Here is a 28,000-nt window from a genome sequence, read left to right on the forward strand (position 1 = left end):
TGGATGAGGGCTTTTAGAGAAGACTTCTGACCAAAAATGGGGAAAAATAGCCCCAAAACTACAACTGTCAAAATGTCTCTACAATTTGAACAAATCTAACTTAAGTCACCATAAAGAACCTGCATACCAAGTTTCACGCAAAATGTGGCCTTTGGCTAGAGAGTTTTAGCGATTTGCTGGATTTTCCCTTCTTGACACATGTTCATTTGAATAATTTCACATATCCACCCCTGGGTGCACCTGTACACCAAATACTAAAATGGCAGGTGTTGTGGTCTTGGAGTTTTTTATGTAGACAGATATACATCCACACACACTAACATACATACAGACGCTGCTGACCTACAATATAAATTCTTGTAAGTATACCGGTATATACCGGTACATATTTTATTTTTTATTTATTATATCTTTATTTTGGACTTGAGCATCCATATAAAAGTCAAATAAGGCAATAGTATGAAAATTCAGTTACAAAATTAAATTATGGTTGAAAAGATAGAAAAATTGATTATATCTACATACATAATCCAATGGGTTTCTTTTTAAACAGACATTTAAACAAAGAGTAACTTATTCCAGTGTTTTACCATCTCTGAGTTGAAATACAATGATTTACATACATTTCGTACAATGGCATTGCTGCTTTTCAAAAGTCTTTGTCTCAGGCTGTTAATCTGATTTCTCAGAAGAGCATCAAAGTTGCTTATTCTGTTAGATACAAACATTAGACTCGCGCTGCTCCGTTTCTCATAACCCAATAACAGTCGTGCAGCATTATTGTAAGCAACTTTCAATTTTTTCAAGACATTTGCAGAATAGTTATTCCATATTGGTCCCCCATACAACTGATAACAATACGCTTTAAATAGAATGCATTTAACATGAAAAGTACACATGTGGAATTTTCTCGTTAGCATATTCGCTACTACGTAAAAATATCTCGTCTGCCGCTCAATGCCATCATCATCTCTGAAATGGTCAGTTAACACGAACCCTAGATGTTTTTTCTTAACAACAAAGGTTAATTTAACCCCGTTCAGATACACACATGGAATGCGCCGAATCCTACTGTGATTCGCAAAAACGCACATACAGTTAGTCTTTTTACTGTTGAAAATGATGTCGTGAATATCACTATGAGTACAGAGATCTATTAACTTTTGTGTACCTTTGACTGAAGGACTAATCAAGCAGATATCATCTGCGTACATTAAGTGATTAACAAAAATGCCACCAATATTACAGCCAGTATTCAAGTTTGATAAGAGAACACTCAAATTATCAATATAGATATTAAAGAGCTTTGGTGATAAAATACCACCTTGCTTTACACTGTTAGTGACAGTAAAACCCTCAGATAAACATGTACCCCAACGAATAATAATAATTTGAGTTCGATGCCATTTGACAAGAAATCTGACAAGGTAAATGGGAATTTTACGTTGAATTAATTTCTTGAAAAGCGTCCAATGGTTCACTCTGTCAAAAGCCTTAGAGGCGTCCACTGTCAAAAGCCTTAGAGGCGTCCATAAATGTAATAAATACATTACTACCATGTTGTCTATAATAATTGATAATTTCCTTCAGAATAAAGACGCACATATCAGTGGAATGTCCTGACTTAAAACCAAATTGGTTATCATATACCAAATGTGGGCTAAAAATTACCCATAAAATACAAACTTGTACATTTCATCATAATTTGAATATATCATATTTTGATCATCCTTATGAACATGTATACAAAATATCAAATCTGTCAAACAAGTGACTGATAAAGTTTTGATCAAAAATGACAAAAAATTGCCTTAAAAATACAAATTTGCATATTCCACCACAATTTGAACAAATCTAATGGAGGTCACCCAAAGAGAACTGAATATCAAATTTCAAAGCAATTAGACAAGGGGTTTTAGAGAAGTTACTTGACCAAAAACAGCAAAAATTTCCCAAAATGAAATATGCAAATTTCACCATGTTTTGGACAAATGTAACTGGGGTCACCCCAAGTGAACTTCATATCAAATTTCAAAGCAATTTTACATGCGGTTTCAGAGAAGAAGGCAATTGTTGACAGACGGCAGACGAATGATGACAGGGGAAAGGTAGCCTATTTGATAAGCTCTGCGGCGCTGACAATACAAGCAAGTCAGTAGTTGTACATACCGGTATAGCGCCCTCTATCATCATATGTCTATTTTGTTTCTTTATGTAATCTGGTTCCCTGACCCATTTTCCCCGGTAGAGGGTGTGGGGAAAAATAGGGTCAGGTACCGGGTAGCCATCTTGAACAGAATTTTGTCCAAGATGGCGGAGGTTAGTCACCTGACATAATATGCTACAACAAATATGGCTGCTTTCATGAAAACGCAGGTCAAAATTCGACTGGATCAGAATTATGTTCGAACACTGGTATGGGAACCAAAAACATTGGCACACGAGACAGGAAACATAAAGTGAAAGGATTAATCCAGAAGTACGGGGAAATACAGGTGATTGAATTCGAAGGCTGGCTGTGATATCGCAGCAGTACTTGTGGCGTGTATCGAATGTGCTAGGTTCATTGAGGTCATCACCAATGCATGCATCACTAATGCGGCTGTAAAAAGTCTGCCAATGTCAAGAAATGCTCTGTGGAATCTTAAAGGGAGAGAGTCGCCCATTTTTCATGAATTTTGTTTGATACGAAATACTACTTATATTGTTTGACATGTTGAAAAATACTGAATGAATGGGTGACCATTCATATATTCGACCTCCGTTTTAGACACAATACATGAAACCATCACAAAAATGAATTAATGGTCATGACGATTAACTCATTTTTGCCATGGTTTCATTTAAGGTAGAACGCACCTCAGGGACAGACATTCGGACTCTCAAACTTTTACAAATCTCTTCTGATACACCACATGTGGGGGTTCATTTTAAAGCTCTTGGTAAAAGAAAACTTTTCACCAGCTTAGTTTTTCAAAATTTGAAAATTTTTATTTTTCTCCATAGAGTTAACACAGGGATGGCAACCATTTTGAATTTCTAATATCGGTAAATCTTGAGGAATTAGTTTCTCTAGTACCAAAATTTGCATGGTGACTCCCTATTTTTATTCCTGATTTTGAAAGAGAATGATTGAAAGATTCCTTGAGGAAAGTTAAAGCAAAAGTTTAAGCCTTTCACTTTCGAGGTGCATACTACCTTAATTTGTCTAAAATCGGGATTGAATATATGCATGGTCACCCATTCATTCACCATCTTTCAACATGTCAAACAATATAAGTAGTATTTCGTATCAAACAAAATTCATGAAAAATGGGCGACTCTCTCCCTTTAAGATTCCACAGAGCATTTCTTGACATTGGCAGACTTTTTACAGCCGCATTAGTGATGCATCAAATTATTTTAATTTCAATGCGTCAAGCGGGTTTGCCCTGCATCATAACGCATCATCAAATCAGCTTAGCAGCCACAGTGACCCTAAAGGTGGAGCTGCATGTTGCCAACAGATTTTTCAGAGCAATATTTCTCATCAAAGATGACAAGGAAACCCCTTTACACTATATATTTTCAAAAAACAGAGACTCTACAGTTTAGTATCGTAGCAGTAGATTTCTCAAAGGACGATGTGGATGTATATTTGGGGTAAAAAAACCTAAACTTTGGTATTAATGACACTCAATAAAAGTGATCAAAATCATGATTAGTAAATTTAAAGGCCTCTTAGTCAAATGTAAGAACTGTGTTGCCAAACAAATACTCATTTTTTATCATAGCAGTTGAAGAACATAATGTGAAAATTTCAGAAAATTTGACCAACCAAAGTAGACTCAAATTCTTGTAAATTTTGAAATAGGAAGAAAAAAGAAGTCAGAAACTCGAGTGATTTGCATACATTTGCATAAATTAACACTTCCTTATCACGCAACTTATGACTGCTTGACAAGCTAAAAGGTGAACCCAACCAATATTTTAATCTTGGGTCGACAAACTCATTAAAATTGAATGAATATTTGCAAAAAAGTAAATTTTGAGCAAAATAGGCTGTGTTGGTTGTAGCGCCTCTTTAAAACATTTTACAGCTTGTGCCTGATAGAAACTTTAGATCCTACAAAGATCCTACACAGAGCATTAATGACCTTAGATGTATGTTTCATATGGGGAACCAATAGAGATCCTTGAACTAGCATAGGGTTTATATTTTTGCATGGTTTTTATTTTGTACACGTCCTTAGGTGATCTTGGCATTTTAAACTAAGTTACCAGCAAACGTGCCTTGGCACATGCTTAGTTAATTGGCTTTCCATGTGTATGTGTCCTGATGTGATTTTTAAGAGTTTTGTTCTTTGCAAAATCCTTGCCACACACTTTGCAAAAAAATTGTTTTTCATTTGTATGAATCCTCATGTGAGCGTTAAGACTAGCTTTCGTTGTAACACTCTTTCCACACATCTTGCAGATAAATGGCTTTTCATTTGTATGTGTCCTAATGTGACGTTTACAGCTTGTTGTTGTTGTAAAACCCTTGCCACACACTTTGCAGACAAATGGCTTTTCTTTTGTGTGAATCCTGGTGTGAACTGTAAGATGTGATATCTGTGCAAAAGCCTTGCAACACACTTTGTAGACAACGGCTTTTCCTTTGTATGTACTCTAATGTGATTTTTGAGAAGTCTACTCTTTTGAAAACCCTTGCCACACACTTTGCAAACAAATGGCTTTTCATTTGTATGTGTCCCCATGTGTTGTCTGAGATATCTTCTACATGTAAACCCCTTACCACACACTTTGCAGACGAATGACCTTTCATTTGTATGTTTTGTCATATGACATTTGAGAGTTCTATTTTCTTTGAAACTCTTGCCACACACTTTGCAAACAAATGGCTTTTCATTTGTATGTGTCCCCATGTGTTGTCTGAGATATCCTCTACATTTAAACCCCTTACCACACACTTTGCAGACAAATGGCCTTTCATTTGCATGTATCGTCATATGATCTTTGAGCGTTCCATTATGTGCAAAACCCTTGCCACACACTTTGCAAACAAATGGTTTTTCATTTGTATGTGTCCTCATGTGATCTTTTAAAGTTCCACTACATGTAAAACCCTTGCCACACACTTTGCAAACAAATGGCTTTTCATTTGTGTGTGACCTGATGTGACGTTTCAAAGTTCCTTTGAATGCAAAAGTATTGCCACACACTTGGCAAACAAATGGCTTTTCATTTGTATGTGTCCTCATGTGATTTTTTAAAGTTCCATTCCATGTAAAATCCTTGCCACACACTTTGCAGACAAATGGTTTTTCGTTTGTATGTGACCTGATGTGCTTTTTTAAAGTTTCATTCCTTGCAAAAGCACTGCCACACACTTTGCAAACAAATGGCTTTTCATTTGTACCGGTATGTGTCCCTACGTGAACTTTTAAAGTTGCATTCCATGTAAAACCTTTGCCACACACTTTGCAGACAAACGGTTTTTCACTTGTATGTGTCCTCATGTGACCTTTTAAAGTTCCATTCTGTGTAAAACCCTTGCCACACACTTTGCAGACAAACAGTTTTTCATTTGTATGAATCCTGATGTGAGCTTTAAGATTTCCATTCTGTGTAAAACCCTTGCCACACACCTTGCAGACAAATCGCTGTTTATCTGTATGTGTCCTGATGTGATTTTTGAGATCTCCATTCTTTGAAAAACCCATACCACACACTTTGCAGAAAAACGACGTCTCTTCTGTATGTGCCATCATGTTTCTTGTTGAGCTTACTGAACTGCCTTGAGTGTTCTGGAATAAAATACAGACACATGTTTAAGCAAAACACTGTAAGCAAAGTTTGTAGTGATTACAACAAGAAACACAGGCATTTGGTACTGAAAATAAGTGCTTCAAATTACCAGAACATGGAATAAAATACAGGCACATACATTAAATAACATACATGTGTGTGTGATACAACTCACTATCTAAACAGACTCAAAAACCTGGGGAAAGTTCCAAAAGGAAGTACCTTGGCATCATTTTATGTAACGTCTAGAGCTCTTCTCTAACATTCCTATTGATGAGGGAATCAAGGCACGTGAAATTTCCCTAGAAAACCAGAAAAGAAAAGAACCTGCCAACGAAAATCATAATCAAATTGCTTACCCTCATTTTGCATAACAAAAATTTCAGTATCAATGGTCGACATTATGTACAAATATTTGGTACAGCGATGGGTCAAAAGATGGCCCCAAGTTAAGCAGATATTTTCATGAACCAACTGGAATAAAAAATCTTAGCACAAACGCCTCACAAACCACTTGACTGGGCAGGATTTATTCATTAGGGGAAGACTGCATTAACTTGCATGGTACCTGAAACCCGAGTCCTTGCCTGACCAACTCGGGTGACAAATAGGAGACTTTTAATCCCTCAAGGTGTGAATGTTCCATTGTTATGTTTATCTAATCAAGCTGGTACCATTGTAGTGCCATTGTAGGAAAGGCAGGTCTGTGACATTGATCCTCATAGGGAAGTAGGGTATTCCTAAGTTAATGGAGCCTTCCTGTAATGTGATGATGTTGATTCCATACCGGTATCAACAACATTCATCCTACAGTCAAATTCACTGAGACCATTTCTAACACTTGTTGTTATACAGCATGTGGCCCAGATGGTAATATAGAAACAGACCTTTACAAAAAGCCGACTGACACCAATCAATATTTGTTCTTCACTTCTCCTCACCCAAGGCACACAAAAACTGGCATTCCATATTGCCTGGCGTTATGCATCTGCCACATCTGCTCCAAAAAGGGCTGGAGGGGTGTACGCTTTTTTGAGCTGAAGGTATCGGCAGCATACATGATGTCTTCGTTCCAAGTTTACTTTTTATTTCAAGATGTGAGTCAAACAGATGTATTTCACCAAATTGCCACTTCTGTATCTAGGGATTGTGTAATCAGTTTGATTTGAAAATATTTCTTCAATTAAGAGCGGAAATCGTCACTGACTTATGCTGTCTTTTGGCTACTGTTGTATATCAATTTTTTCTTCTGTCCTTTACAATTTCTGTGGATGGCTTCACGCCTTGGTGGAGTTAACTGCCGCCGGTACCGTCAAGGGTGGGACGTGTGAAATTTTTCTGTTGTTAACACTTTTCATACAAATTAAAAGGAGTAATAACTACTGACATTGTGAAACAAAGAAGCTACAAATAATCTGTCTTCTGTTCGTGTCATCGTACAGAAGTTGACCAGTCGGTGCCATTGTGAACATTTTATGGGTGAACCTAATAGCTTCGCGGGTAACAATGATAGCGTAGGGTGAGATCGAAAGTGTCGCGGGCTTGAACGATAGCGTCGCGGGCCATGACGCTGTTTTGGGCTGAGGAGAACCCTGAGTTGCAACATTTGCAAGTACTCCACTAACGCCACACAATTTCAAAATCACGTAACAAACACTATTTACACCATCCAAACATAACATAACTTGCAAATCCAAAAACCTGGTTTATATAATCACATGCAACAGATGCAAAAAACAGTATGTTTGAGAAACTGAAATAGAATTTCGCCTAAGGTTCAATAACCATCTATCAACAATGAGACTCAAACTAACACTACCATCGCAATTCATTTCAACGAAAATCAACACACCATTCACGACGTTTTAACCCCTTGACTACCAACGCCAATGTATTCCTTAATAAATATTGATAAAATCTGGGGTGTGGTAATTGCATCAACACTGCTTAGAGTAAAAACTAAGTAAGTACCAATAAACCATATATTTTCTGAATCAGCATGAAATTTCCCACTTTCTCATATATAAGTTTTGTATTTCCAGGTCACGTGACTGGTCACATGACTTATGTGGCCAGAGTTGGTGAAGAATATGCTGGGGAAGAATATTTGAAGCATCAAGATGTGTTTTGAATCCATAAAATGAAGCAAATTTGAATACCGGTACAGTTGCAATTTTCATGGCATTATCTTCACGCTTTATATATAGATGTACCTGTTTAAGATTTTGAAAACTGTTAACAATCAGCATGACGCTTCTGTGATCAGCCTGATCTTTCACGGTCAAGGTCATGGGTCACAACATTTGCTTCCAGATTTTGGCCGTACTCGGACGTACGGGGCACAATCACATTCAGACCAGGTTGGAACACATCTATCTTAGTCGCGCTGCGTGCCAATGCCAAAATTAAGGGATTTTTAGGGAACAAAAATGAAGCAAATACGCCTCTTTAACTGTGCCGGATATTTCCGGCACTAAAGGTATATGGTAATTCAATATGGCACAGGATATATCCGGCGTTCAAGGTAGTCAAGGGGTTAATAAGAGGGATTATGAAAATAAATATACAAGATCACACGCTTCGCAAGAAAAAGAGTCAATATGGAATAAAAAACTGGGTACATATTTTCACCAAATGGCCTCAACATTTCTAAGATAAATTAGCTCAACAAATGATTTAAATAACAACTGCTCACAGTGCACAAATTCGTGCAATGTCAACAATTTTTCTTCAGATTTTATTGTGCCAGTGTGAAACGCTATCTCGAACATGCTTCTGGAAGTTTTGGAGTGTGCACTACACACGTGCGTGAGTACAGAGCGTGCGCGAGACATGTTCTGGCATACGTCCAATGGGTCCCTTGACACCATTCAACAGTGAACAGGCAGATTCAGCCGCAGGGGATGGGGCGCCTGGAAACTGTTCGTGTTATGGAACGGGTGCTCCATACGGCATTTTTTAGCACACACAAAATTCTATTGTTCTCAATGATATATTTATAATATTATATATATATATATATATATATATATATATATATATATATATATATATATATATATATATATATATATATTTATAATATATATATATATATATATATATATATTTATAATATATATATATATATATATATTATATATATATATTTATAATATATATATATATATATATATATATATATATATATATATATATATATATATATATATATATATATATATATATATATATATATATATATATATATATAAAAAAAGGTACCTAATGGTCAAAAATATCAATTTTGAGTTTTTTGTATATTATAAAAATGCACTTTTTCAGCTTTCATAAGATATGTTTTTCTGTAAGATTAGGGCTCCCTAACTTGGCAAAAATGTACTTTAAAATGTGGCTCCCTAGGTTAATCATTAAGAAATAATAATGGTTTCTTTACTCAAGGTGAAGCTACATCAGATACCAAGTGGTTAGCTGAGTGAATAAAGCATTTATGAATAACAAATCCTTTGCCATAGATTTATTTCCTTTATTTATTCCAATGTAATGCAGTATAAAGTGATTATTTTCTTATCAGGATTATTCCATTATCATTACAGGGGCACAGGTCTACTTTTTTGAGGTTGCTTACAACTCTTGCTTTATAAAAACTTGCTATTTGATTTTTTTATTCATATCAGCTATGAGAAGAGAGAAATCAATTTCAAAATAACTATATATTACACCTAGTCATGTGAAGATAATGATTATGTTTTTACTTTGTGGATGCCTTTTCATTCCCTATTTGATGTGATTAACACTGAAAGTGTGAATGGAAACTGAAAGTCAAGTGTGTTGTTCTCCCTTGATGTTTACAGGTACTTTTATAACTGATTTAGCACTTGATGTTTTATGTGCAAGACTTATGTGTATGAAATGGATGAAATGACCCCAAATGTACATGATTGTGTAAATGATTGATTCTGTGACAGTCTTCACAAACACTTTTCGATCTATAGAGGGCGCTGTGTAACTCCTCCTCCATCACATCAAGGTCAATGACAGCTGTTCACTGTTTGTGTTTGTGATAAACTGTAGTAGGCTGTCTGAATTCCACAAACAGTAAGTATTGAACACATGTAGTGAACTGGAAATATTAATGTTGAAAATATGTGTTTCAGTTGAATGTACTTTCTTGGTCAAACACAACATTTGCCCACATGAAAGTTTAGCTAAAATACAACTTTCAGCCTCATCAGAAAAAGTAAGGAAATTAAGGAAAAGTTTGATATGTGTGTCCATGAGAAATTGACAGAGACAAGTTATACATTTAAACTGGTCTGAGACCTATATTAAATATCACACAATGAACAAAACTCATACTTGAAACTATGATTACATCAACTGTTCAAATTTTACAATACAGTTTATGATTAGTCAAGTCAATTTCAACATTTTACTTTATGATCATACCTGTGACCCTGATGTTGGTTGCCATGGTTGGTGTGTACGTGTGTACGCTGACAAACAACCAATGCTGTTCTAAATGTATGAAGCTTAAACTCATTCATCTGACAATACAAGTAAATACAAGGTGTGGCACATGTAAAGACATAATATGGTACATATAAAGATGTTGTGTAGTACATTTATTTTCACTATGCATACATTATACCACTGTCTCAATAAACCTTGGACCAGTATGTCACCATTCAAGTTCACTAGAATTGAATAAAATAAAACAGAAAAGTAATTTTCATTTACAAAATGACTGTCAATACCGTTCTATCTTAAACACACTAAGATACTCTGATAACAATTCATTTCAATTGTTATAAACACTGCTATCTAAAACTAGATAAAGTTTCATGTGATGTCCAGGACACATCTGAAAATACTCTATGGCCTGGGACAGGTTGTATCCTTCAAATGATCTGGAATGTACGATCTGATCTTACTGTACAAATACCGTTTCCTTTGAACACTCAAACCAGGTGGGATAAGCATATCTGGTAAATGTTGTGAATTCGAAGGTAATTGCACACCCCTCTTTCTGAGATCATACTTTACCTCATCACTGTTTAGTTGTTCTTTCACAAACACAATACCTGGCTCTGACTTGGTAAACTTAAAAACACTAAATTTGGAAATACCCCGAAGTGGTAAAAAAAACTGACTGAAAAAATCCACCCAATCATACCACTGAAATCTTGGTGCATCATCTGTTGGTAATTGATACCCATCAGCAGTATTGCACTTTGCTGATTTATTTATAACATTAACCAATTCAGCTAAACTATAAATATCAGAACGTCTATACAATTTCTTTAATAAACCAAAACAAGCATCATTTATACACTTTGTGTGACCAACTTCCATAAAGGCTAATGTGGCATTGTCATGTAGACCTATAGCACATCTCCACAAAAGATAGTGTATCATTGTTTTATTTTTGTTTTGTCCAGCACAATTATCACAATGAAAAATAGCACCCTTCTTGCCAACACTGTATGTACTCAAATAGTGGTGTAACATGGAAATTACAGTATTTGGTCCATGAGATTTTGTACCATCTATGCCAATTGTTTAACTCTCATCTCAGAGGTAATTCACCTGCTTTGATGTACCTTCATTGTTGATACCAAATAAATGAATTTTCCTGAGAGATAAGAAATAAAATGGACTGATTTGATTGGATAAATGAGGGATCAAAATACTCTGAGCAAAATCAAAAGTGTAATGGACTTTGTGTAAATTGACTGAGCATGGGTCACCATTTTCACTATCATTTGCAACCTGGTTATCTAGCTCTTCCTTTGCTTGTTTTGTGCAATTCAAGTAAAATTCACGCTTTTGTTTTGCTGTCTTTAAATGTCTAGAGAATTCAGTCACTGCTTCTACTTTTTCAACCTCCAGTTCTTGCATGTGATACCTTTTGTCTGAAATGCTCACATTTTGGGCCAATATCAGTTCCTGGAGTCAGTATTTTGATGTGCAGTACACTCGGCTCTCTCTCTAAAGATTCTTGAATAGTGTGAGTCCAACATATTGATCACCTTCAGCTTCACAGGTTTGCTTGTAGCTCATGTGAATGTCTTCTTTCCTTGAATTTGTAGGTAAGTATACAGGTGGGTGTGAGTCACGGCCACTTGGCGCGGCTGCCATAGGAATACCGTTTGACTGAGCAAAGCTTTGAATAAATTGCACAGCCTTGCGAAGTGTCTACATGTGAATAATAAAAATACAAACTCTTACAGTTTACATGTTGTATGTTGTTTGCAAGAAAAATTGATTCAATGTTCAGTTCATGTCAGATGCCTTATATTTCTTTGTTACTGAAACAAAATGTGGTATTATGAAGAAAAATTGATCAGCAAACACATCATGACCAGCCTGGTATTACAATTTATTTACATGGGGTTTCTGTCATAAAACATTTCTAAAGCTGAACCTAACTCAGTTAGTTATTGTACACTATTGAATTGGAACATTTGAAGAGTTTGTATAGTATATCTGGAAATATCAAGCAGATCTTGATCTGTAATATATTGAAGGACAATTGTTTTGCATTTTGTTTGGCAATATGCTAAAACTGTGAGATGCATAAATACACATTTGTACTTTTGAAAAACAATATAGTCATAGCAACTTGGATAAACCTTAATACATCAAAACAGTATATATCAAGACACATTAGCACTTACAGCACTTTCAATTGTAGTTCCTTGTTATTCAAACATGACATACATGTAGAACAATAAAATATAATGGGAGATGAAAAAAATGTTTTTTCAATGAATTATGAAACATGAACGTGAAACTGTAACTCCAAACACCCTTCAAGTGTCCTTCTGCAAGATCACAATGTTGCATTAAAATAAGCTTTCTGAAAATATTTACCTCAAATGAAAATGCATTTGGAGGCCTTCTCCCTTTGTTTCCATGTCTTCTTGGCACAACACCGTGTTCAACATAGTGCTTCTTCAGATTTCTAAATTGCTTATTGCCTGAGGGTAATGAAGTGATACAAAATACATCAATGGTACAAAAATGTAACTGTGAGACTTAACTTTAAGAATGTATGTGTTCACTGATATTTTGATTTCCATATAACATTATCATTCAGGTTGGACATGAACCTAGGATAATCTAGATAATTTTCTTTGTATTAATCTGACATAACATTTAGGTTGTAATTGTGATACTGACACAATCTTTTTTAAACCTAAAACCTACGCGTAGATCAGAATCCATCACAGACATTTGAAAGTTTTTCAAATGTCAATGCCCTGAATGTGAATATACCAATTAAATCAATGATTTACCGTTCTCGTAAAACCTGATCTTGACAAATTATTTTCATACGTGAAAAAATATTATCACTCGGCCTTGATGGCACAGACATTGAACAACTTCAACAAGGGCATGGGGTCAAGGGTTTGGCTAGACTCTATACGCTCTAGCCACTTGAAAAAATCATGGCTGCTGAACTCGGCCTTAAAATGTCACCTCAAGCTGAACAGTTCTGAAATACTAAAGCTAAAGGTGCCTGTCGTTGTCACACAAGTAAAATTAAAATTTTTGTTGAAGAGCCGATTTTACACTTTGTTATGAGCAATGACACTCAATCCAACACAGTTTATAAATTAATCCTATTGACTGCAATGACTGAGTTTACCTACCCACAACGTAAATAAACTGCCAGGCTGTTCGACTCACTGTTCGACACACTTCAAGGCCTTCAAAGTCGTACCGAAATCGCGATTTTTGCCTCTTCCCTCGTCTTGTGGAGTCTGCAGTATATTCCATACCTTGGAGTTTTGAAAGAACCAGAATTTCTTTTTCGTTTTTGTCAAACTCGAGCATTTGAAGGCGATGTTCGTAGACACGGTCGACGTTCAGTAGACGATAGATAGCACTTGTTATTACATCCACAAGCTCGTTCAAAGGTATTTAATACAATGTCCTTGCTTGAAACGTCGACTTCCCCACCTTGTGAAGCATGATCCTGGCCATCTAAGGTATTCAGATAATCCTCAACAAGTTCTTGTGAATTTGCTTCTGCTTCGTCCACTTCGTTTTCACTATCAGTGTCATTGATGTTGATCGACTGTTGAACTTCCGGGTTGACCACGACCTCGCCCTCAGAAACATCACTCAGGCTATCATAGTTGTCATCTTGTGAACCTTCTAAATTTCCTGAGAATACTGGTTTACTGTATCTTGTAATACAGTATGACTACAAAAAAGCTATCGCCATCACTAGTGCCTGCCATGTGAACTATCAACGAAAGAGCTTGCAGCAGATGACACTGGACGTTCCATCTAATTAATAATCCCGCCAACATTCTACCGCGCCGCGAACATGCCTACATTATGTGTGACGTTCTAAAGTGCTGCTGGCTCATTTGCATGACAATGTCGTTGGTACCTTTTTGCGTGACGCGCCTCATATATGTAACAACCCCTGCAACATACCTGTACCAGCAAGCGAGATTCACAGCCTCCATATGGCAAGAGCATGAGCAATATCTGAACATTAGGGATGGCAGCTAGTACGCAGTACATATTAAGTTTAACCTTTACTTCTCAAACACTATCACTTCCCTATCTGCCAAGTCAGTTATAAGTGGTATTGAGCCAAAACCATGTGAATTTTTTCACCCATTGTTATAGCAGCTTTGTAAATTTCATGTCTACAGTAGCTCTGTCTTCAGGGACCTTCAAATCTTCATATCTTTGTTCACGTGCACCATATAGAACATGCTTTGCTCTAGTAGTTTTAATCAACTTGACCTGATGGTGAAATATGAACTTGGCAGGAAAAGAATTAATGGCTGTCACACTGCGTTGTCTATGACTTGCTAGAATGCTTGTAGTTGATCAGGATTTTATATTACATACTAGCTTTGATCCTAACATATTTTCTTCACATATCACTTACGATCATCAAAACATCATTCTTGAGATATTACTCCTCCTTGTGTCTGGTGAATTGTCACCTGCTCTAAGGCACACAAACCCATGTATTCATGCAATAATATATATTATTTTTAACCTGTAAGGGTGTTGAAAGTGTTTAGAGGTCATATCTTTTACAATTTCAACCACCGTTTAAAACCAAGGCAAAGTCAACACGTGTGACAGAAGACTGGAGCTAATGTAATTACATGTGCAATGCATATCACAAAACAAAATTATTTACAGAGCTTTGAGTTGCATGTGAAGGTTTTGTTTTCTTCATTAAATATATTTTATCAAATGACCTACAACAATGTCAGTGGCATTACCAGTACTTTCTTTTGCAGTAAACACCGGTTCAGGATAAAATATTCAACTTTAATTAACCCTTTTCCTGCCAAGTCCATATTTCACCACCAGGTCAAGATGGTTAAAATTAATGAAACACAACGTATTCCATATGATGTATTTTAACATAATACTGTACATTTGAAGGCTGTTGAAAACATAATACTGTAAAGTTGATTTTTTTTGGACAAAAGATGCTATAACATACCAAGCCAAGTGGGTGAAAATACGTCATGTTTTGGCTCAATACCGCTTTTTACCGACTTGGCTGATGGGGAAGTGATACAGTTATTACTGTCTGGCAGGAAAAGGGATAACATACCAGCTCATAACATACGCATTTAATTGATATTTGACAAACATTATCTGATAACTAGCAGTAATGTACCGGTATTTATAAATAACTTGCAAATAACATTATACAAGTACACATCCAAGCATTCTCAGGTTTCTCCTTGTAACTTTCAACTAAGCCATTAATACCATACCGTATATCCCAAGCATCAGATTAATTACCAACCTATTTATGAAAGCTAGGTAGTAATCTATGAAAGCTGGGTACGGTAGGAGTTACCACCGTACATGTACATTTACAGCTGAAGACACAGTCTGCTGTATTAAGGTACCGGTACATGGCACAATTTTTTTTACAGCCTTCCTTGAAACATTTTTTCTGGGCGGACATTTTTTCCCTATAAATGACCAGCATCATTTTTTTTAAATTCTCCAGCTCTCCCAATCCCATGTTCATCCCCTCTGTAAAGTGTAATGGTGAACACTGATAAAATAATGTAGATAATATGCATGTACCGGTATATCATGGCTGCCAACAATGACATTACTAACTTGCAATATCACCTTTATGAATTCCTATCCTGATGTTTTGATTAGAATGTCATTCACCAGTAAAGTTTTCTCTCTTTAACAACTTACATGTACCGGTATGATAATGTAGCTAAATGTCAAGTTTTGTAGGATTTTGTGGCAAACGCTGGAAAATAGTTACAGCTCTGTGACATGATTGTTGAAATTTAAAAGCACATTAAGGATACCGGTATGTATAACATTACTGCAAGGTCATGCAAGGTCGGGAGAACAACAGATTTCGCTTTCAGGCAAACAAACACAAAAAATTAGCCAAATTAATATAGTTCGAAGAATTATGTATGATCAAGGGTATGATCCTATGATAGAGTACAAAAATGTATATATACTGTGGGTATGTTTTTTTTTCCTGTCAAAGAGCATGTCATTTTTTTGGGTAGTGGATGGAGGGGTCTAGCTTTTTTACCAGCAAGAACTTGCCACCCAAGCTGTACAAACTGAAATGTCCAACAGCACACTCTTCTTGATTTCATGAAAAGCATTCAGTAAATTGCAGCTTTCAGTTCCCTTAAAACACTGTCAGGCTTTCATGTGACATACATGGTACAGTATAACCACTGAAGATAACCATTCTACAAGAAATTTGATATCACTTTGAAATCACTTATTTCCTGTTTCCTGCATATCAATCATTTTCAACTCATCTCAGAGTCATTATCCAAAACAGAGAGCAGTTTCAATTCCATTTACACTTTGTGCGGTTTTCTTTGAACGTACAGTCTCAACTCCACCAATGCAAATGTGGTCTTTGAATAAATATTTTTGATGAATTCTTCAACAATTGTCATTCATTTTTTCTCTCAAGGCCTTAAATACATGTCCTCTCTGTGTCTTTTCCCAAAATGCTTCGCTTTGGTATTTGTAACAGAGGATGAGATAAGCACAGATTTTCTTATTTTGAAACGCCCTCACTACCTTTGTGGAGTAATGTCAGATCTGAATGTCAATAAGAAATGCAACTTTCTGACCTGAACTGTTGAGTTGCTTATTGCAGCCATATTTGGATGATGTCATAAGCAACACCACTCATGTGAATGCTGGGAAAATTGACAAGGGTCATGATACTAAACTATTGAGTTTTCAATCTTTCAATAAATGTGATTTGTTTCATTTAGATTTATTCATACATGAGTCACATTGAGTAAAACATCAACTTTAAAGCTCCATTGGCCACATACAAGTGAAATTTGTTGTCTGTAACTTAAATTTGTAAACAGGGATGTAGAAACTTTTGGTTACAGTTGGCAAAACTAAAAGTTCAGGCGGTTACAAGTAGTGTACATGTATGTGCACATTAAGTTTTCGCAAAATGTCCTAATTTTCTACTAAAACTAAAATTTCACAGCCAACAAATTGAGCTGACAGCTGGTTGTTTTTGCCTGCTGCCTCCTATTTTCTATACCCCTGATTTGTAAAACAAAGTTTCTTATTCTATGCATGGTAGCTCCAGTGAACTGCCAGGGCAGTAATTTTGCTGACTCTTGATGAACATTATCAACAACTACATGTAACTTTGCCACTGCATATCGCTGGGTGAAGGTTTAGGTCCTGAGTTTTTTAATTGATTGTCACCATCTAAAAATTGGCATTATTTTCATGCAATAAATCAGAACAATTGGCAATAGCTGTAGAATTACGAGTGAAATGCTGCCCAGGTAAAAATTTGCAAATTACAACTGAATATATTTTTAACTCAACAATACATGTACATGTACATGTGGAGCATAAATGAAGTACATGTTTGGCTGAATGCCTAATGTCTAATCTTGTTAAATGTCTCAAGTCATAGGTCATTTAGCTCTCATTGAATGTCTAAAGGTCAAAGGTTATCAGGAATGTAGGGGAAAGTACCACTTGTATGATAAGGTGGGTAGTTTTGGTGTTTCATATTCGTAGTAGGTGGAATCATTAAATTTCAAATATGGATTGGAAAGTACATATTTTAGGAGGGATGATGTAATTTTTGGTATCTTCTCCTTTTAAAGTAAAACTTACAAGCTGTTATTGCAATACCTATAACTATTATACAAGGTAAAAAAAACTGTTCCAAATAATTACTTCAACATGAAAAGGATACAAAAAGGCCACTGCATATCTGATTTAGGTTGTATCAAAAGAAAAACACACACATACAGTAAATGAGAGTGATACTAGTATTTTTTTGTATGTTTTCATACTGTACATTTAGTACGGTATGTACTGCTTGAACCATATTACATTATTAGTCAAGGTGTGCATGAGTCACAGCTCTAATCATACAATTCATCACAATAAAATGACCATCGATTGACTGAAAATTTTTCTCACACCAAATATGAGCCATTGGCTTGGGAAAAGAATGAGGAATTATCTTCATAAATCTAAAACAAGCACGATAAAAATATATATTTAACTTGCATGTTACTGGTATAATCCCTTACTTACACACTGACAAATGTTTACTACTGTAGTACAAAAGTTCATATGGATGCCATTTTGGATTCTAAACTTTCTACGATCACAAAGGTTAGAGCAAATCAGTTCAGCTATTTGAGCAATCACTGTAGATAGTATGTTATCATGTTACCAATAATTCTCCTTGATCAGTACACACACTGAGATCAACCACAGAACTGAAGCAAAATTCTTCTGCACACAGAACAGCTTGGTCCATATTTTACAGAATTGTTTTGATGATCATTTCTTTCTGACTTCCCACTTTGAATAATTCAACATACACTTGAATTTGAAACACAATCAACAATTTTACAGCATACTTTTAACAAACAATTTTCAAATTAAATTTGAATATTATGAAATGAATAGAATTGAATAAGCCATTAGCAAGTAATGTGTGAGTGCACGAATCAAGCAGCATTGTGGGTATATAACTCCACGTACTGTGAGCTGTAGATGTGGACAGATACTGAAAAAATAGTGACAATGTCACTGGTCGCTCCCATATAGTTATCAAAACAAGCTAAAATAAAGCTAAAAGATTTTTTTATCACAAATAGAAACAATTCCCCCAATAAAATAAAATCATACAAATTTCACCAGAATTTGATCAAATCTTACTGACGTCACCCGTAAAAACCTCTACACTAAGTTTCAACTCAATCGGACGTGTGGTTTCAGAGTTAAAAAAAAATTTTTGATCAAAAATGAAAAAAATAGCCAAAAAATGCAAATATGCAAATTTCACCACGATTTGCCCAGATTTGAGAAAGGTCACTCCTATGCACTTCCATACCAAGTTTCAAATCAATCAGACTTGTGGTTTCAGAGAAGAAGATTTTTTGACCAAAAATGGGAGAAAATTACAAAAAAATTCATGAAAAATAGCAAGTCCAAGATACTGACCCAGATGTGCACAATCATTTCAGGTCAGCCCAAAGTACTTACATGCTAATTTTTCATCTAATCTGCTCAGTGGCTATTGAGATTTTCAATAAAATGTAAACTTGTAAACATATATACATATGGCTATGGGAGCTAACAAACGACCCAATGGTCGACAGAGCTCTGCTGTGTTATGAAGAGAGCAACGTTTTGTGACATATGTATTGATGAAGAAGGTTGAGATCTTTGATAGCTCATTTCAGGATGGCCTGACCTAAAATGGCAAAATTAGCTGCAAAAATACAAAATTGATGATTTCATCATAATTATGTATAAAAATGTATACCAAATATCAAAGCTATCACATGAGTAACTTTTGAGAAACAAATATTTTGACCAAAAACGGCAAAAACTGACCCAAAATACAAAAATTGAAGATTTCATCAAATTTCACTATATCACACTAAGAGAACCCCCAGGAACCTGTATACCAAATATCAAAGGCATCAGACAAGTAGTTTTTGAGAAACACATTTTTTGACCAAAAATGGCAAAAATTGCACCAAAAATACAAAATTGCAGATTTCATCATATATTCTGTATATCATATTTAGTTTATCTGTAGGAACCTGTATACCAAATATCAAAGCTGTCAGACGAGCGGTTTTGATGAAATAAATTTTTGACCAAAAATGACAAAAAAATTCCTTAAAAATACAGATTTGCTTATTTCATCACAATTTGAACAAATCCAAGTTGGGCTATCCCTAGGGACCTGTATACCAAATATCAAAGCTGTCAGACGAGCGGTTTTGATGAAATAAATTTTGACCAAAAATGACAAAAAAATTCCTTAAAAATACAGATTGGCTTATTTCATTACAATTTGAAGAAATCCAAGTTGGGCTATCCCTAGGGACCTGTATACCAAATATCAAAGCTGTCAGACGAGCGGTTTTGATGAAATAAATTTTTGACCAAAAATGACAAAAAAATTCCTTAAAAATACAGATTTGCTTATTTCATCACAATTTGAACAAATCAAAGTTGGCTATCCCTAGGGACCTGTATACCAAATATCAAAGCTGTCAGACAAGCGGTTTTGATGAAATAAATTTTTGACCAAAAATGACAAAAAAATTCCTTAAAAATACAGATTTGCATATTTCATCACAATTTGAACAAATCCAAGTTGGGTTATCCCTAGGGACCTGTATAGCAAATATCAAAGCTGTCTGACCAGCGGTTATGAAGAAGGAGATTTTTTACCAAAAACGCCTTTTTGGCACTTATTTGCATATTTTTGGCAATGACAACTTCATTTGAACAAAATCTCATCTACAGCCCATCATCCATGTACACACCAAATATCAAGATGAAATGTGCAGCGGTTTTGGAGTTTTTGATGTTGACGGACAGACATACAGACATACAGACATACAGACATACAGACATTTTCCTAGCCTATAAGAATAGCTTCCATTGCCATATATACATATGGCTATGGGAGCTAAAAATCTGTGTTCCTTCACCATTCTTTAGACTTAATCCAGCAGATACCACACAGCATAGCATTAGGTTCCTTGTCAAATATTTTATGAATTTCATTTCATTTATTAAAAGATTTTATTCTCTTTTCCCTTTAGGGTGCATTTTTAACCTGTCATTCAAATTTCTCTTGGTAAAATGATCCAGATGAAATGTTGGCCCCATGGATGGCATTTTTTCATCTTGATATTATAATTTTCAAATGATTCTGATTGAAATGATGCTCAGGGAATCTTACCTCATTTTTCTAATGTTGGTTATGCAGTGAACTCTTCAGTATGATAATCCAAAACTTTCAATAAATACCGACTAAGTAATCAACAAAGGACACCATGATACTAGAATATTCACATCGAGACACAGAAAGATATCCAGGCGTATCACTCTCCTATCTACCGAGTCAGTGAAAAGTGGTATAGAGTGATATATTTTTCACCAACTTGGCACGATATGTTAGAGCAATAAACCACACCAAGCAATGGTATACCAAGAGATTTTGACTAGTTCATTACATATGTGCATGAATGGTCAAAATTGAGTGATGTACGCACTGCTGAGGTGGTTTATTGCTATTGTAATATTTAACTGAAATTGATCTGGCTTGAAATCTCAAAAAGGAATTTTTCTCTAGCTGAGAGTTTATGCCAACAGTGCTATAGTACCGGTACATGTATATAGTGCAAATGTAGCACAAATAATTTCACATCTCAACCAATCAGGTCACAGTATTTGTGCCATCAATATACATGTACTCGTATGATATAACATAGCACTTAAGTCAGTAAATTACAGTACTGTACTTACCATATTATGTCTTCAGGGGTCTTCAGACATTCAGCATACAGTATGGAATATGTAATGCCTCACTGGTTTTAACCAATTTGACCTGATGGTGAATATATTGGCAGAAAAAAAACACGCTTAATTTGCGGTATTGTCTTGTTGTAACCTGAAATCTGTGACAAAATACTGCGCATGACTTCATGTCAGTCTAGACTTATGGGGTGCTTGAAATCAATACAGAGAACTTAGTGAGATCAACTTGAATATTCGCCAAAATGACAATGTGGCCTTATAGTCTGTATGTATGCATGCAGAATGTTTGAAACAAATCAATTAACCTACATGCAGTTGTATAGTAACCAAGTATATGATTAGTCACTACATCATAGAACTCATCTCGCATGTATTCTCACTGCATTACCATGATTAGGAAAATGTTACCATAAATTCTCCTCAATTTTGTTCAACCTCTCAATGGCATGCTATGAAATGTAATTACATGATACAATATTACACGGTTATTCACAAAGTCCTGCATGGAGAATTCAAGGCTCAGTGGGTGATACATTGTGTTGGGTGAGGCTAAAATACCAATGTGTGTCACACAATGACCACTCCTAGCTCCTTCCTCACAGGGACATATTTAATGTATAGACCCAATCATTATACACAGTAACACCTTCCTCTATTAAATGTCCATTTTAGAGTTATATTTAGGTGTCTGAAGATATTTGAGTGCAGCACCCGTTTATTATTTAACCTGTTAAAACATGAAGGCATGGCCCACATCAGTGAGCAGTGACACTTCTGGAAACATCCTTCATTTAACACATTTACACGAACCAACACTGGTTTGCAAATAAAATCATGAAAATAATGCAGAAAATTCACAGCTTTTGCAGCTTTAATCAAACAAGCTACAGTACATTTCAATGATTTGTGATGAATTCATTCTCAGAACTCTAGTCTCCACTAGAGTAATTAGCTCATTCTACTTTCCATGCACTGACGTCAGAAAAATAAGGTCTGGGGTTAAATATAATTTACTGACAAGTCACAAATATTGAAACTTGATTCATATAACTTAATACTGAAATTACTTGACACTAAGAATCCTACAAGTTACATGTACAGCAACAAGTGCATAATAATGACTTGACTGCCAGAGTAATTTTGATCTCTAAAATATAAACACATACATTCAGACATGGTCCCTCCACAAAATCCCACAGAATCAGCAAGGGATACATATACTTCTTGAAACATTTTGCAAATTCAACCTGAGAATTGTGAACTGTCATTCCTGGAGGGGAAGATATTCTGAGAATTTAAGGAACCAGGTAATATGGCATTACAATGTCATGGTTATACATAACCAAAATCATTCAATCATTTCCTTTAGCTTGGACCTAGCTTGAACTTTTTATGTTGCCAAGTCACAATTCATGCCACATATAGTAAACCTACAGTGAAGTTGCCACACTGTTTTATTGCAGTCATTGCTGAACAGAAACTACATTTAATCCTTAGTCTGGTGCTGTGTGGGACCTAGTATTCGGCACTGGCCAATATGCCTGTGTGAACCAGGTTTGTTAAATGGTGGATTGTGCAGTACAGACCTATAGATAATCATTGGAAACAATCTGATCACATTGTGTCATTAAATTCTTTCCTGAACACAACGTACAGATGATTAATTCTACATGTAGGTACCTTTCCATTATGGTTGCCAGAAAATACCACTAACATAAGAATACATTTTACAGCAAAATGCAGATGCAGCATGTCACCTCCTTGCAACTGATACATTCAAACATTTGCTCAAATTTGCCACAAGGATACGTCACTTTTGAAAATAATTTTCGCTGTCAAGAATGAACATCAAGGGTCTCAATGCAAATTTTAGTACACATAGAAACAAGCTATTTAAAGTTCAAAATGATCCACTGCTATTGACTCCACAGGGAAAATCATTTTTTTTCAATTTAAAATAATACCGGGGTAGTGAGAAAACCTGTTTACAGCATGAGCATCAAAATAAGACCATAGAACAGCACACCAGCAAATTATACTGAATATTTTGAGAGATCGAAATATCTACCATAATCAAGGCTGGTTCTGCAATAGATCTGAACAACACGACGTAATGTACAGTACATTTCAAATTAAACTGCTAATCTTAAGTAGATGACTGATATACCGTATTTCAATTAAATAAATGGTAATGTTTTTATCACCAATGGCTGCTCATACAGCAGGTGGTTATGATTAATGACAAATTGAAAACAACTTTAGATTGCTAAATGACAGTGTTGTTAGGTGTGCCCTTGACATGGCAAGGTCACTGTGCAGTAAAAGTCATAATGACAAAAGGCAGTGTTTACACATGTAACGACTAGTAGTGCATTTTCTGTTCTTTCAAAATTTTAGTCACCATGACTGCAAGATAAGCATGACTGATTTGCGATGAAAGTGACAAGGGGAATAAAGCCAATGTACATAATGACCTTCATCACGTTATGTGTCTGACACTACAGAACTGGTGTCTCTGTTTGTGCATGCAGCTCCTTGACTTTCCATGGCTGTCACAGCTTTTTTCGTGTTAAGAGGGTGAGCATTTTTCATCCTAAGGAGGAACAAATTCAAGCAGGACTTGTGGTGCTGTTTCTGTATTCTATTTTCTTGATATATCAGTTTCTGTAGTCAGGCCTAGCAGCATATTGAGTGAATTATGTGTACAGATGGCTCTTGTCAGTTGCTCAGGCATACATGTACTTGTACCATAGAGCTAGCCTGCATACCAGTATAGTACATTATGTCTTCAAAGTATTAATATGTACATTTTGTTGTTCCTAGTTTGGGATTTCACATAGGAACATATATCAGAACAAAGTGAAGTACACTGCATACAACTTCCATTGATGAAAGTACAGCAATGTAGAGAACGCATAATATTGATTTGCAGATCTTTCCGTTCACTGCATCAACATACCGGTATTGCTACTCGTCTGGCCAGTAGTATCTTTCCAGTAATTTGAATGTAATATTGAAGAACAATTCATGGATTTTATATTTGTAATTTACTTGTTAGCTAGGCTACGCAGTAAAACTAGTCGAAATCCTGTGTCTAGCTATCAATAGGATGGCGCACATCAAAAATAAATAATAAATCAAAAATATGGAGAGTTTTGGAAAATTTTTCGATATTTCATATTTTCGTTTGTGTATCCAAAAGATACAAATTTTGATAATAGTTTCTCCGCTTTTTACATACATAGCATGGCGAGTAGAAAGGCAGTTTTGTATTGTGATAGTTTGGAAACACAGTTGGTTGACACCATGTTTTCCCAGATGGCATTTTCATGTGGATGCATTTAATTTAATAAGCCTCTTTTCTCTGCAAAATAATTTGTTAGGTACTGGATTATATAAAATGCAGGCATTCGGTCCCTTGGTATATGACAAACATTTATAAATATCGTTTTTCAATTAGACAACAGTGTAGTAAAATGCCAAGTAGGTACACAAACCAACAACAAACAATGCTGTCTCATATCTTAGAAGAAGTTTAGAAGCAATTTTTTTTTTAATTTTTGGCACTATTTAAAGAATTTTCATACTGTGCACATATATTTTATTTATGTTTTATTTATTTCAAGTTTATTCATGTTGATCACAATTATAGTTTTTGCTGTATTCAATTTATTTAATGCATGAAATGCATGAAAACAATTTATTCATGTTGATCACAATAGTTTTTGCTGTATTCAATTTATTTGATGCATGAAAACACATTTATGAATGCACTGATTTAGAATAATAAAACAAAGGGCCGTAGGACAATGGAGACATTCACAGAGATGGCTGTGCTTTAGACTTCACTGCTATAATTTCACTGTATATAGGTTCAAACGCCCAACTTATTGTTCTGTAACACATCAGGGACACGGTTGCAATTTTGGGGCACAAAAGTTGATGGTGGTCCCTTGTTCCAGGACAATCAAACCTCACCTTAGGACAACTTATTTCTAGTATTGATTGTCCCATTGGACTACCATTTATTTACATATGTAACACAATGAAACAGTAGTGCACATATTGTAACTGAATGGTGTGCATTGGCTTCAAGCTGTTATGCAGATTTTTCAAGCAATGGTCAGTGATCATGTCTAAAACTTGTAAAATTTGAACAATAATGATTAAGTGATCATACGAGCTGTAAAATCTTCCTTAGTCATTAAGGATAGTAAAATACACCGCCAATGATACAGTGTTGCACACATTTGATCGGAATTGGTACATACTAGTAGTATTGGTACCAAAGGTCAACGATGAATGTTATTTTTATCTGTTCAGTGCAGCAAAATTCTACATTGATATTATGACAATGATTTCTACACAGTACAACCAGAAAAACAAGAATGACAAACGCAAATAAGGTCTGCAACATAGGTACTGGAGGTAAACTTTAGAAACATGCATATAAACTTCTGAAGCAATGGGACAAGCAGATCCTACATACAATAGCAAATAAAATGTCAATAAAAAAAAATCAGCCGGTGAAGGCTTGACAAAAAGAAAAGGTGGGAGAGTGGGGAAATGTAAAGTAGGCGATTTATTTACAACCTTGGGAATTTTTCAATTGCTATCAGTGCTGTCATTCAAATGTAGACAGCACTTAAGTTAGTTACAGATGGTGAAATGCCTTGCACTGTGGGGGTGATTATGACATCTGGAATTATTCTGAATTGAAATTTCTTATCAGTGACAGTTCATGTGTGTCTTGCATGGAAAAGTTGTAAACATTGGTCCAAAATGGAAAAATAGGTTAGAGATTACAGAATCTTCAACTCAGATGTGTGGGCTGTTTCAGTTAATGCCACCACTCCTGCACATTTGCAGGATTCCCCCCTTTTCTTACCTCATTTGCATATTTTTGACACTGACACGTTCATTTGAACAATGTCACATCTCAACCCCTGGGTCTACCTGTACACCACATACTGTGATGGTAGGTGCAGCGGTTTGGAAGCTTTTGCATATGACAGACATACATCCACACATACATACATACATACAGACGCCACCAACTCACCATATAAGCTCTTTTGGTATTTATATACATACCAAATATGAGCTAAAAAGAAGGATATGGGGGATGGTGTACCTTTTTGTCTTGTGTTTATTTGTTTTACCTGTTCGATTAGCTTTACATAGAATTCCACACTGCCGATTCCAGGCACCTCCTGTGGGTGTTCCTGGCATTATACGGCCTCCCACCACAACTGTGTAGAAATCATTACCAACTTCCAGTAATGGCGGCTCCCAGAAACACGGATGCCCCCTTCTCAATGTTTATGGAATGCGATCGACGTATTTGAACAAATTCCAAACCCTATAAACGACTAAGTGAGTGTAGTATAGTGTTTAGTTAACCCTGCGTACAGGCCTCCCGGTGTTATGAGGCCGTATAACGCCGGAACACACAGACCTGTACGCAGGGCTAAGTGTTTAGTCTTCAGTAGTGAAAAATCGGTAAGACTAAATGCGGTAAAATATGTAGCATTTCACATCAACGCGCCTCGCCCAGTGCAATGCGCGTATTTGGAACTCTACAGGGCCATCAGCATTGTACTCGTAGCGCTACTGGTGAGCGAGGTCTCAAATCCAAAACTCACCGACTGCCTCACCGTAGCGCACAGGCGTGCTGTTTACTGGGTAGTTTGTATAATAATAATAATAATAATAATATTTTATTGCTTGCTTGTAAATATAGGATTTACATCACATTTGTGGCAATAAAAGTGTGATACAAAAATAAGTGTATAAGTGTAGTTTATGCTACGTTCCGACGTTCTCTTCCGTAGCCTTATCATAAGGCTACACATACTACCCAGTAAACAGCTCGCCTGTGCCGTAGCGGTATAATTTTGCAGCTAGGCTATATCATATGGTTAGGTACACGACCACTGTAACAACCCAGACCCCTGTAACTTCGCCGTGTAACCGTCCTAACTACTGGCGCTTGGGTCGACGTCGTCGCTTCTTGTGAAGCCCCTGACATGCAACATGACAAGGTCTTGCATGACAGGGACTTGGCGAAATTTCGCGAAACGACGACTTACGAGCCCTTGCAGTTGTTGTCCACACAAACGATTGTGGATGGAGCGGATCGGGGTACGGTATGACTGATCCTAACATTGAGACCTTGCCGAAAATTGTTACCTACACACTGGAATGTGTTTCCTTGATTCTGTTCAGCTCTCGATCTTGTTTGAACGAATAGGAAATGATCGTTCTCCGAGTCCTACTTTACTCGATGATAAACCGATGAAAATGTCTTCGGGTCATCGGTCATGCGCAAGTGCTCTGCAATCCAGTTCTCGTC

General features: G+C 35.9%; 1 protein-coding gene and 1 long non-coding RNA gene across 2 annotated transcripts; both read right to left on the reverse strand.

The window, feature by feature from the left end:
- On the reverse strand, positions 1-27,983 carry LOC139144696 (uncharacterized). Its single transcript, XR_011554835.1, has 3 exons — positions 27,842-27,983; positions 21,634-21,715; positions 1-5,789 (listed from the first exon to the last, which is right to left on the reverse strand). It is a non-coding gene; the product is annotated as an uncharacterized lncRNA (long non-coding RNA).
- On the reverse strand, positions 10,089-13,928 carry LOC139144695 (uncharacterized). Its single transcript, XM_070715420.1, has 3 exons — positions 13,449-13,928; positions 12,667-12,773; positions 10,089-11,988 (listed from the first exon to the last, which is right to left on the reverse strand). The coding sequence occupies exons 1-3, from the start codon at positions 13,630-13,632 to the stop codon at positions 11,782-11,784; spliced, it is 498 nt and encodes a 165-aa protein (XP_070571521.1). The 5' UTR covers positions 13,633-13,928; the 3' UTR covers positions 10,089-11,781.
- Positions 27,984-28,000: the final 17 nt, after the last annotated feature.

This window comes from Ptychodera flava, chromosome 12 (genome assembly GCF_041260155.1).
Source record: "Ptychodera flava strain L36383 chromosome 12, AS_Pfla_20210202, whole genome shotgun sequence".
Lineage (NCBI taxonomy): Eukaryota > Metazoa > Hemichordata > Enteropneusta > Ptychoderidae > Ptychodera > Ptychodera flava.

Excerpts from the sequence above, each read along its gene's own strand:
- LOC139144695 (XM_070715420.1), bottom strand. The coding sequence starts at position 13,632 with ATGCTCGAGTTTGACAAAAACGAAAAAGAAATTCTGGTTCTTTCAAAA. Across the intron at positions 12,774-13,448 it reads GCAGTTTATTTACGTTGTGG|GCAATAAGCAATTTAGAAAT; the intron begins GTAGGTAAACTC and ends CATTACCCTCAG. Across the intron at positions 11,989-12,666 it reads CAAATGCATTTTCATTTGAG|ACACTTCGCAAGGCTGTGCA; the intron begins GTAAATATTTTC and ends ATTCACATGTAG.